Consider the following 12,825-nt stretch of genomic DNA (forward strand, 5'->3'; position numbering starts at 1 on the left):
ATATATATATATATATATATATATATATATATATTATATGTATATATGTATATGTATATATTATGTTATATTTGAACTTTTTGAGTGGTGAAGTGACTAAAGTATCAGCTAAATGTGAATTACTAACAGGACTGTTTGAAGAAGTGAAACAATTGAAAGAACTGATGACTAATAAAGACAGAAAAATAGCTGAACTGGAACAGAAAGTTGACGACTTGGAACAATACACAAAAATAGACAACTTGGTGATCACTGGACTGGAAGTTAGGAACTGAACTTATGCAAGAGTTGTTGCTGGTACTAACACAACAGAAGATGCACCACAGGAAGAACTACAGACTCTGGAGGAGCAAGTAGTGAATTTTTTACAAAACAAAGACATTGACATCGAACCTGAGGACATTTCAATCTGTCACACACTGCCCAACAAATCAGATAAAGTCAAACCATCCATAGTCATCAAGTTCATTAGCAGGAAATCAAGAAACAGGGTAATAATGCAAGCAAAAAAACTGAAGGGAACAAATGTTTACTTAAATGAACATCTAACTAAAAAAAAATGGAAACATTGCACGTGAAGCAAGGTGGTTGAAAAAACAGAAAAAATAGCATCAACTTGGACAAGAAATGGAAACATCTGGATCAAAATACAGGAAGGATCTCAGGCTAAAATAATAAAAGACCTGAAAGATCTGGAAAAACTAAAATGAGCTCAGGAGAGGACAGATGATAAATCATTGACATAACTTCACAAACAAGAAATTAACAAAATATAAAACAAACAAATACATTAAACATGGCAACATACGAAGACTTAGAGTTTAAAATATACAATGTTGAAGATGTGATTGATACAAATTTTTTCCTGCAATAAAAGACTGTGAATATTACAATGAAGAACAGTTTAATGACATCAATATAACTAATGGAGGTCTCTCTATTATTCACTTTAACAGTAGAAGTTTAAATGCAAATATATCCAAAATAACAGATTATTTAAAACAGCTAAACAGAACCTTTACAATAATAGCACTGTCAGAGACATGGCTCAACGATGAAAACACAACTAATGTTCACATGGAAGGGTATGAATTATATCATGTGAACAGAAGCAACAAAAGAGGTGGTGGAGTGGCTCTAGTTGTTAAAAATGAAATAAAATGTAAATTAATTAATGAAATGTCAATAATTGTTGATAATATCATGGAAATAATAACAATAGAAATAATAAACAAGAATAATAAAAACATATTAATAAGTTGTGTATATCGATCTCCAGGATCAAATATAGAAATATTCACTGATAAAATCGTACAACTATTGGACAAGAGTTTTAATAAAAGCATTTTTTTGTGTGGAGACTTTAATATTGACCTGGGAAATAAAACAGATTCAAATAACATCAGTACATTTACAAATTTATTGTGTAGTTTAAATCTTTATCCGTTAATATCAAAATCAACAAGAATTACAACTCATAGTGCTACAATAATCGATAATATTTTCACAAATATAACAAATGGGGATGTGATGGGAGGTATTTTAACGAGTGATTTGAGTGATCACTTACCAGTTTTCATGATTTATAAAAATGATCAAAGCATTACAAAAGAAATTACAATTAAGGAAAAAACAATAAACACATCAAAAAAAGCAATGGACAAATTAAAAGATGATTTACATAAACAAAGCTGGAAAGACGTGTATGTTGATGATGTGAATAGATCATATGATGAGTTTATGAATATTTTAGGAGCTCTGTATGAAAAGAATTGTGTGCAAAATAATTATACAAAGAGAAATGTTGTTGACCAACCATGGATGACGAAAGGGTTGAGAAATGCTTGTAAAAAAAAATAATTATTTGTATACATGTTTCTTAATAATAATAATAATAAACTTTATTTCTATAGCACCTTCCAACAACGCCTTGCATTGACCAAGGTGCTTCACAAGACAAAACAAGATTACAAACAGGACACAATAAATCAGTGCAAATTAAAAAACACAGCGAGAATAAAAGAAGGTAAAAGAGATCAAATAAATAAATAAATACTAAATACTAAACTACTAAAAGTTAAACATTAAAAGCCCTTTTAAATAAGTATGTTTTCAGTTTGGCTTTGAACAGAACCAGATCAGAGATGGCACGCAGCTCATAGGGAAGAGTATTCCAGACTGTTGGGCCTGCAACAGAAAAGGACCGGTCCCCCCATTGTTTGCACCTTGAGCAAGGCACCACCAGCAGATTTTGACCAGCAGACCGTAAAGCTCTGCTGGGCTGGTGGACTTTCAAAAGTTCTGAAATATAAGGTGGTGCAAGGCCATTCAAAGCTTTAAAAACAAACAGTAGCAGCTTGAACTGTATCCTAAACTGAACCGGGAGCCAGTGTAAAGAAGAAAGGACAGGAGTGATGTGTTCATATTTACGTGTGTTAGTCAACAGGCGAGCAGCAGAGTTTTGTACAAGCTGTAAACGGGAGATAGAAGATTGATTAATACCGACATATAAGGCGTTACAGTAATCAAGCCTAGAGCTCACAAAGGCATGGATGGCCTTCTCCAGATCACTACGGCTAAGGAGTGATTTTACTTTGGAAAGCAGACGGAGCTGAAAGAAGCTGGTTTTCACAACAGAACTGATCTGTTTATCTAACTTTAAGTTACATTCAAGCTCCACTCCTAGATGTTTTACCACCTGGTTGGCGTGGGGGAGCGGAAAACCTAGACTGGGAGAGATGTTGCATGAATTACTGGAAGCACCAAATAAAATCCATTCAGTTTTATCGTTATTGAGGTGGAGAAAATTCTGAGACAGCCAGTGCTTAATGTCGTTTAAGCAGCTGGCAATAGAGTTGAAACTGAGTGAGGAACTGGGAGTGACCGGCAGATAGATTTGTAGATCATCTGCATACAGATGAAAAGACAGATTATGGCGTGCAATGATGGGTCCTAATGGTAGCATGTAAAGTGAGAAGAGAACAGGCCCCAGAATGGATCCCTGCGGTACGCCAGAGGTCAAAGAGACAGAAGAAGAGGACAGATCACCAATCATAACAGAGAAAGTTCTGTCTGTTAAATAGGACTTAAACCACTCAAGCACAACACCCTGAAGGCCAACCTGCTGAGCCAAACGAGTGATCAGGACCTGATGGTCTACAGTATCAAAAGCTGCTGAGAGGTCCAACATCACCAGCAGAACAGGTTTTTTGGCATCAAGGGACAAAAGAATATCATTCTGTACTTTGAGTAGTGCAGATTCAGTGCTATGGCGGTGTCTGAAGCCAGATTGAAATTTTTCAAACAAGTTGTTGTGTTCTAAAAAAGATTGCAACTGAATGAAAACAACCTTTTCCAGAACTTTGGATAAAAATGATAAGTGTGAAATTGGCCTAAAATTAGAAAAAGCTGTAGGATCTATACCCGGTTTTTTAAGAAGAGGCCTGACCACAGCATGTTTGAAAACAGACGGGACATAACCTGAACTTAGACAGCTATTAATAAATGTCAGAAGACAAGGACCAATAACATCCAAGGACTGCTTGAACATCTTAGAGGGGATGATGTCCAGGGTACAGTTTGTAGGTTTCATCTGCTGAACCACCTTAACGAGGTGAGGTAGTGAGACCAGGTGGAACTGATCAAACACAGCAGAGGTTATTGAGGGAGCACATAACTGAACAGCATTATATGTACTGACAATGTTCTGCTTGATAGAGTCTATTTTGTTCACAAAGTAATCAAGAAAACCATCACAGGTAGACTGTGTAGCAGTTTTCAGAACATTGATGGAGGGATTAATGACAGACTGAATGGTATTAAATAAAACCCATGACCAGTTACAACTGGTAGAAATTAAATTGGAAAGATATTGTGATTTGGCCTGCTGAACAGCTTTTTGATCTTCATGAAGACAGTCTCTCAGTATGTCCTGGGACACATGAAGCCTGTCTTTCTTCCATCTGCGTTCTGCTTTCCTGCAGCGTTGTCTAAAAGTCCGAGTGGTACCATTGAGCCAGGGATCTGGTTTGATTTTTGTAGAAGTCTGTCTTAAAGGAGCGATGGAGTCCAAGATCTTTGTAGAAGTGTATTGAAAAGAGGTGATAAGTTCTTCTGGATGTAGAGATGCATTCAGACTTTCAGCAGAGTAGAAGTCAGTGCTTCTAAACGCAGCAGCAAACTGACCTGGAGTGGAGGGAGTGATGAAGCGGCAGCGACGTGCTGGAAGCATAGTTTTTACTGGGGGAGGAGTGGAAAATTCAAATATAATAGGAAAGTGGTCTGAAATACAAGTGTCCAAAATTTCTATAACAGATACACGAAGGCCGTGAGAGATGATTAAGTCCAAAGTGTGACCATGACTGTGTGTGGACCCTGACACAGATTGTGACAGGTTAAAAGAATCCAGAAGGCTTTGAAAGTCAGCAGTGAGTTGGTTACAGGGACAGCAAACATGAACGTTAAAATCACCACATAAAAGCAAACTGTCAAATTTTGGCAACAGTTCAGCCAACAGTTCTGAGAATTCATTAATGAAATCCTTATTATATTTTGGAGGGCGATATAAACACCACACAGCAGGGGGTGTGCAGATTCCATCACAAACAGCTGAAGCTCAAAGCTGCTGTAGTTCTGAGGAGGCAGTGGGCGGCAGGTGAGTTTATCACTGAACACAGCAGCGAGACCGCCCCCACGGCCAGACACACGTGGTGCACTCAGGTAGGAGGAGCCAGGTGGGAGGAGCTCAGAAAATGCACTGTTGTCCCCTGGTTTCAGCCAGGTCTCAGTCATCAGAAATAAATCCAAATGATGACTTGTGAAATTGAGAACACAAGAGGCTGAAGAGAAATATAAGAAGTATAAAAATAAATTAGTAGCAATTATAAGGAAACAAAAGAAGGAATATTATAGTGATTTATTAAATAAAAGCAATGGTGATATGAAAGCAACATGGCAAGTAATAAATAGTGTTCTGAAAAGTCATAAAGCAAAAACAGGTATTTCACAATATTTTTTGAAGGATGACGATGAAATCCATGATGAAAATGAAATTGTAAATGGATTTAATCATCATTTTGTGAACGTTGGATCAAGACTTGCAGCTAAAATACCAAAAGTAGACAATAATGTGAACCATTCAGTTATAAGTTGTGACAACAGTATTTTTCTTAATGGAACTGACAAAGAAGAAATAATGAATGTTGTAAAAAATCTTACAGATAAGAGATCAAAAGACTGGGTGGACATGGATATGATGTTTGTAAAGGACATAATGAGTTATGTTATCGAGCCGTTTACATATATATGTAATTTATCATTTTCAAAAGGAATATTTCCAGACATTATGAAAGTAGCTAAGGTAGTTCCTCTCTTTAAAAATGGTGATAAATGTGTGTTCAATAATTATAGACCAATATCCTTATTACCACAGTTCTCAAAAATTCTAGAAAAACTGTTTGTGACCAGATTAGATAAATTTATTACTCAACAAAACATTCTAAGTAGCAGTCAGTATGGGTTTAGAGCAAAAAACTCTACATCAATGGCTCTCATGGAAATAATAGAACAAATAACTACTGCTGTCGATCAAAAACAGTATTGTGTTAGTATTTTTGTTGATTTAAAAAAAAGCATTTGATACTATTGACCACACTATTCTCCTTGAAAAATTAAATAAATATGGTATAAGAGGACCAGCATTACACTGGGTATCTAGCTATTTAAAAGATAGGAAACAGTTTGTACAAATAAATGGTGTAAGATCTGACCTGTGCAATATCACTTGTGGAGTTCCTCAAGGCTCTGTACTTGGACCAAAGTTATTTATTTTATATGTGAATGACTTAGTGAATGTATCAGGACTCCTCAAATGTGTCCTTTTTGCAGATGACACCACTTTTTTTTGTTTGGGTAAAGATGTAAAACGGATGTTGGAATTGATGAAGACAGAATTTGATAAAATACAAACTTGGTTTAAACTTAATAAATTATCATTAAATTTAGATAAAACTAAATACATGATATTTAGTAACAAAAAGAGAACTGTTGATGATCCATTTAAAATTGAGGGTGTTGAGATTTGTAGAGTTAATGAGATGAAATTTTTGGGTGTAATCATTGATGAACAGCTAACATGGAAAAATCACATCAATTCTGTAAGAACAAAAATATCTAAATCTATTGCAGTACTATACAAAGTCAGGGAATTATTAAATGATAAAGCTCTGTACATGTTGTATAACACAATCATTGTTCCACATTTAATCTATTGCATTGATGTTTGGGGGAAAGCGTGTAAAACATTTACAAAACCTATTTTTATTTTACAGAAAAGAGCTGTAAGAATTATCACCAGAAAGCATTACAGTCACCCATCAAGCACATTATTTTATCAACTGAAGTTACTGAAGTTCCATGATTTGGTAGATTATAGTATTTTATCAGTTATGTATAGGGCTCAAAATAACACCTTACCATTAAATATCCAAAGAAATGTTGTTAAAAGACAAAGTTGTTACAATCTTAAGGGGATAGAGATATTTGTCAAACCAAAATTCAGAACTAGTCTGAAGGGAAGGTCTACCTCAATCCAAGGAGTTGGATTGTGGAATGGTCTAGAGAGTGATGTGAAAAATGCCAAGTCAATGTGTACATTTAAGAAAAAGATCAAAGCTGAATTGTCAAAAAAGTATATATGAAGTAGCTTAGTGTGTGTTTTGTATTAGAATTAGAAAAATTAGAAAGTTATTCATTTTGTTCTGTTACTTGAAGATTATTATGATTGAAATAATTGTTTGAAAAAAGGGGCAGATATAATAAGATTTTTTCTTCTTTCTGCTGCCTTTCATTTTAAATCTTTTGTATCCTTTTTTATATTGTTATGGAATTGTTTTGTACTTTTTTTAAATGATAAACTATATACTGTAGTGATATAGGGTTAGTTAGCGTAGGAGCTCCACTACAATCAATATTTAATAACGGGTTCTCTCTTTTTCGAGCTACTTGACAGATATGTGAGAGAGATATTGTGTTTAGAAGTACTGTGTCGGAGATGGTCTAATCAGTGACGTGAGACGTTAATTTTCTTTGACCCATCAAAATGAATGTGGTCATTTATTAACAGAATCAAAATTTAACATCAAACATTGTACACTTGATTATTCTGATTGAAGGCAATGACACAGCTTAATTAATGAGCTTTACAATGAGAAATCATACGGCCATGATTTCTCACTTGCAACTTAAAACAACAAACATATCTGAAGATATCTGGATTAATTACTGGCAAGATAGAAGAGTTTTAAAGATGGGGAATGAAGGAGTTTAAATGGAGAGAAAAGATGTGTGAGGGAAAATGTGTTGACGAAGAACGGCACCCTCCATCCGAACCCAGCTCAGCCTCGGTGCACTCGGTAGTGAAGCGACTCGTTACCTTTGCAGAAGATAGGTCAGCTCCGGTACGGAGTTCCATTTCAATGCTACCTTTCAGCGTCTCCTCAGGATGGCTGAGAATCGTCCGAAGTAGTGACGGTACTCCGTTCAACAACACGCTCACCTCCCGGGTGGACTCACATGAGCTGTGAGTCCGTCAGAGGTTCCACTCAGATGTGGAAGATTCCATAATCCCAACTAGACTCGGAAGAACTCCCAACTAACTCCAGCACTTCAGAACTTTTGTTCTGCTGTTCGGAACTTCTGTTCTCCTGTGCTCCCAGAACTTTTCTGTTCGGTTCTGCTCTCAGAACTACTGGAACTAGGAAGTGTCGACCTTTAAAGAGTTCTGTTTCCAGTCCCTTTTGGGAAGTCCTGATTGGTTGAAAGAACCAACAGGGGTGTGGTTTTAGTGACGTAAGAGGGTTGCTACAAGTCAGAAAAACAGCGGAGATGTTTTAGGAACAGACAGAGAAATGTTTAGGAGCAGACAGAGAAATGTTTTGGCGAAATGACAGACCCCAGGTGCCAGCTTCTCTTGTTTCTGTCTGAGAGGTTTAAAAACATGACAGTTCGTTCCAATAAACTTGTTTGCGATTGTCTCCGACTTTTGACCGACATCACTCCTTCTCATTTCAGACAGAAGATCAAAAAATGCATAATTACTTTGTAACAGACATCTAACTTGATTTCTACTTTGAATGAGGATTAAAAATCATTTATACTGTTTCACAGTTGATTTAAAATGAGTGGTTCACTTCAACATTTAAAATGGTTTGAACTAAACACTTTTGATTATCAAGACATTTGTAAAAATAGTAATGATAATATAAAAAGAGAGTGTTCTTTCAATTGATTAGTTCAGGATACAAATTAGAAAGTCTCTGGATGAGCTTAATTTGTATTTCTGGATTCAAATCAATGAAATAACAGTTTCGGTCCCATGAAGGTCTTCAGGGTCAGGTTTTGACCTGAGGCTTAGTTCACTACAATACCATACCATACCATACCATACCATATATATGTATGTATATGGTCAAAGAGGTCAAAGGTCGAGAGCTTCAAATCTTTTTGTAAGATAATCCAGGAAACAGGAGCGGAGTAGGAGAAGGTCCTTTTGTCTAGTTCAATCCTCACTGAGGGAACACTGCAGGTAATGATGTTCTGAGAGTGCACGCTGTAGCTGCACTCACACAGAGACATGTAGGAGGAGATGTATGAAGGCAGCAGACCAAGAAGTGATTTAAAGATGAAAATAACAATGTCTTGATGACTATGCCATGCTTGTTAGATGAGCTGCTGCTGAGAAAGATGGACACAAGAAGAAAGTAAAAAGAGAAATTATTAATCATCAGAACATGGAAATGGTTTGACATATAGTTTTTAATTCAATATTTAAAATGCTATTCTAAACAACAGTGTTGGAAGATGTCAGAGATTTTACGTTAATAGATAAAGTTAAACATTTTAATGTTACAGCACTGACAGGCAGCAGCAGTGTAGAGTTTAGCTACCTGTTAGCTGCTAGCTAGCTTACTTTACTATCGGAGGCTGTTTCCTTACACAGTTACAGAATGGTAAATTGATAATGATGGATAACATTACTGCAGCTAACTAACACATAAATACTGTTTTTATTAACCTTACCTTGCGCTATATCTTGTAATTTAATCTCTATAAATAAATGTTGAAGGAATGAAACTCCGTTAAGTTTCAGACAGGTCTCCCGAGGGAGAATAGACCCAGAAGTAATGATCCACTGCGTCGAGTCAGAATGGAAGTTGACTGACGTCGTGTGAAAAGTGTCTATTCTCCGGGCAAATAGAAGGGTCATACTTTAACAGTTTATGTGCATCTGTTGCCCACAAAGAGTTAATGATAAAGCACATGCTCCCTCTGCAGTTCTGTTGTGCCAGTAGATAGAAAACATGTCTGGAGTTACAGCACAGTCAGGGATGGACGTGTCCAGCCATGATTCAGTGAAGGCAAAAACAGCAGTTCCTCGTGTCCCGTTCGTAATAAATTTGTGCGAGCAGGTCATCCAGTTTATTCCTCAGAGACTGAACGTTTGCGATTAGAATTGAGGGGAGAGGGGGTTTGTTGCATCTCTGGCGAGTCCTGCACAAAACACCGGCTCGTTCCCCCTCCGTGTTTTGTCCTTACGGCACTGAGGTAAACAGACCCAGGGAGAAATGTCAAATGTCAAACAAAAAACAAACAATAAAGAATAAAAAAAGAGCGAGTTGGCACGTAGCTCTCATCAGTGCGGCCGTTCTGTGACGCTCGTCACGTCACATTACCAAGTGGGTTTTCTCTGTATGTGAATGTTCCTGTAAAGTGCCTTGAGACAAGTTAGTTGTGAACTGGTGCTTTATAAATAAACTGAAGTGAATCGTACAAGAGTCCCAGCTGTACCCGAGACGACCACCTGACCCTCACTCCAAACATGAAGTTATCCTTTGTGTCAAGATAAGTTCCAATAGTTTGATTTGAAACCATTGATCCAATATTCAAAATCAATAACTGATTTCCATCAGTTTATTTTTACAAATTTTTCCTTTTCATTGCGTTAGTTTCGAGTTATTTCAGTGAGCTTTGTGTTGTTCTTTCTGTAACAAACAATTTGTTTGAGTGGAACTCCCTCAGCCATTAAGTCCTGACCTGTCTTTTCGAAGCATCCCAGAACATAAACCCAGCATGAACAGGTGTCCACCTGTAAGAACCCCTTAAATCACTGCTGTCTTCAGTGAACAGATCATCAGAAAACATCAAGTAAGGACTGTGAACACACGTTTGGACCAGGTCTGGAGTTCAGCGTGCTGCGCTCATCTCCAGACCAAACCAACCACAGAGTCAAGCCCGACCAGAACAGAACCGCTGCTTGGAGATTCCTCACCGATTAAAGTAGCCAGGGAGCAGTGAGGGACGGTCGGAGAGAACTTGATTATGATCAGGTACTCATCGTCTCGGAGCTCCTGGACCTCCACACATTTCTCCATGACCACCTCCAGCTCCTCCAGGGTGTTGGGCTTCTCCGGGTCTCTGATGGTCCGGATGATGTCTGGCAGAGGGAGAACACAGGCTTCAAAACACACTCAAGAGGTACAAAGTGTAGCTGGGCTTAAAAACTGAATCAAATGTCTGAGCTTTTAGAGCGCTCCTGGAGCTTTTAATAGAAAAGCTCTTAATAATTAAGAGAGCTTTAAAGTAAAAAAAAACATAACATTTTGAGTAGTACTGTAATCCTGATCATCGATCAATGATTAATAATCAAGTTTAAAACAGTGAATGATTTTCCTTGAGACCTTCCTTAAACAACAGAGTTGATTCTAATGCAGGCTACCATTGGAAACTAACAATCAGAAACACGCTGCACTTCCACTGTCTCATCTTCCAGATTCTGATCAATGTTTGGTTCTGATGATTCAGGACATTTCAGTCATTAAACGGGAAAATATCCCATGGATGACAAACGATTTTAGGTTGTTTATTTAAGAAAATTTCATGAGTGTGTTATTATAATCATAAAGATCACATCAGACAAGTGAATCTACGCGTCATGGCTGCCAACAGATAAGAACACTCCATTTTGATTGATTATAGATTATGAGGTCATCTTATCTGCCTCATTCTGATGTTTAACAGAGCAAGCTCAAATATTCCACCTTCATTTCTACAGTTTAGTCCCATTGAGCCTCGAGGACTCATTTACAAGAGAGACCTGATTTAACAAAGAATGATGAAAACAGTGGACAGTTATAAAAACACATACAGATGTTGTTCTTCTTTTTTTTCCTCTTTACAAATTAAAATAAGATGAAAAAAATGAAAAAAGTAACAACAGCAGCTAGATTCTAAGGTGAATGTAGAAACTAAAAACAGGAACATGTCTGCATTGGTCCCTGCCAGGAGTCCAACAGATTCTTAAAGCCACTTAGAGAGGTCAAGGTCGAGAGCTTCAAATCTTTTTGTAAGATATTCCAGGAAACAGGAGCGGAGTAGGAGAAGGTCCTTTTGTCTAGTTCAGTCCTCACTGAGGGAACACTGCAGGTAATGATGTCCTGAGAGTGCACGCTGTAGCTGCACTCACACAGAGACATGTAGGAGGAGATGTATGAAGGCAGCAGACCAAGAAGTGATTTAAAGATGGAGATGTACCAGTGAGAGAGTCTGTGTGAAGTTAATGGTGACCAGTTAACCAGTGGATACTGGGTGCAGTGGTGGGTACGGTAGTTACAGCCAGTTATGAATCTTAGTGCACCATGATAGACAGCATCCAACATCTGCAGCATCCAACATCTGCAGCATCCAACATCTGCAGCATCCAACATCTGCAGGGTTCTTGTAGGAGCGTTCATGTAAATAATGTCACCGTAATCAATGGAGGGAAGGAAAGTCACAGATACAAAGTGTTTCCTAACATTCAGAGTTAGACAGGATCTGGTTCTGAAAAACAAACCCAGTTTAACTTTCAGTTTCTTTACCAAGTTTTCTACATGGAACTTCAGGTTGTTTTCACAGCTGATAGTCCGGTAGACTCGGTTCGGTTCGGGACCAATATTCATGACATTTTGTTACATTTGAGCTGGTGTGTTTGCATTCACACTGCACTGTGCAGTTGAACCAACCTGTTCCCCCACTCGCCTGTGGGGGCGCTGCACCAAGAACTACTGAAAGAAACAACACAAAAACCTCTGAAGACACTTCTTCTTCTGTAAAGAAAAATAACAATGAAGTGGCGTCAAATTTTTGTGGTATTAGGTTTTATGTATTGTCTGTGGCACATGTGCCAAACAAACATTTTTCCAACAATGGACTCTGCATGAGCGAAAGATGAGGCAGAAGACCATGGCGAGTTGTTTTTCACGCAAGGCGGGTGAGACAGCATCGTATGAGGTGGCGTGCACTGAGAAGGAGCGCATCCAGGTTCATAGTACTGATTAGGGGTGCGAATCTCTCAGTGTCTGGTGATCCGATTCGATTCCGACTTTTGGTGTCACAATACGAATCAAAATCGATTTTCGATTCAGAAATGATTTTTCTATTGAAATGGTTATACATTTTGTTTCAGTTATAATGTATATGTAACTGACAAGCTGAAAAGATTAAACAACAATGTAAATAAATAGAACATTTATGTAAAACAATCATTTTAGGTTCCTTACTGTATCAAATATTTTTGATTCATTTTATATTTATACCAAAAATAGGAACAAATATATGAGTGCATAAAATTCTGTGACTTAAATTACCAGTATTAGGTTAGCTTAGTTGTCTGAATAATAAAAAAAAAAAAATAATAATAATAATAATAATAAAATAAAAATCTAGGAACAAATAATTCATCCATCCATCATCTTTACCCACTTCTTCCTTTATAAGTCACTGGTGTCA

At 37.2% G+C, this 12,825-nt stretch overlaps 1 protein-coding gene across 1 annotated transcript in view; it reads right to left on the reverse strand.

Annotated features, from left to right (window-relative positions):
• ciao2a (cytosolic iron-sulfur assembly component 2A) overlaps positions 1–10,492 on the reverse strand; it is a gene marked incomplete at its 5' end in the record, with an annotated part of 34,247 nt that extends 23,755 nt beyond the window's left edge. The window contains 1 exon segment of the mRNA XM_037683042.1: positions 10,328–10,492. Within this exon segment, the coding sequence (XP_037538970.1) occupies positions 10,328–10,492 (165 nt within the window).
• Between the last annotated feature and the right edge of the window lie 2,333 nt (positions 10,493–12,825).

This window comes from Nematolebias whitei, chromosome 10, assembly GCF_014905685.2.
Source record: "Nematolebias whitei isolate Nwh7 chromosome 10, NemWhi1, whole genome shotgun sequence".
NCBI lineage: Eukaryota > Metazoa > Chordata > Actinopteri > Cyprinodontiformes > Rivulidae > Nematolebias > Nematolebias whitei.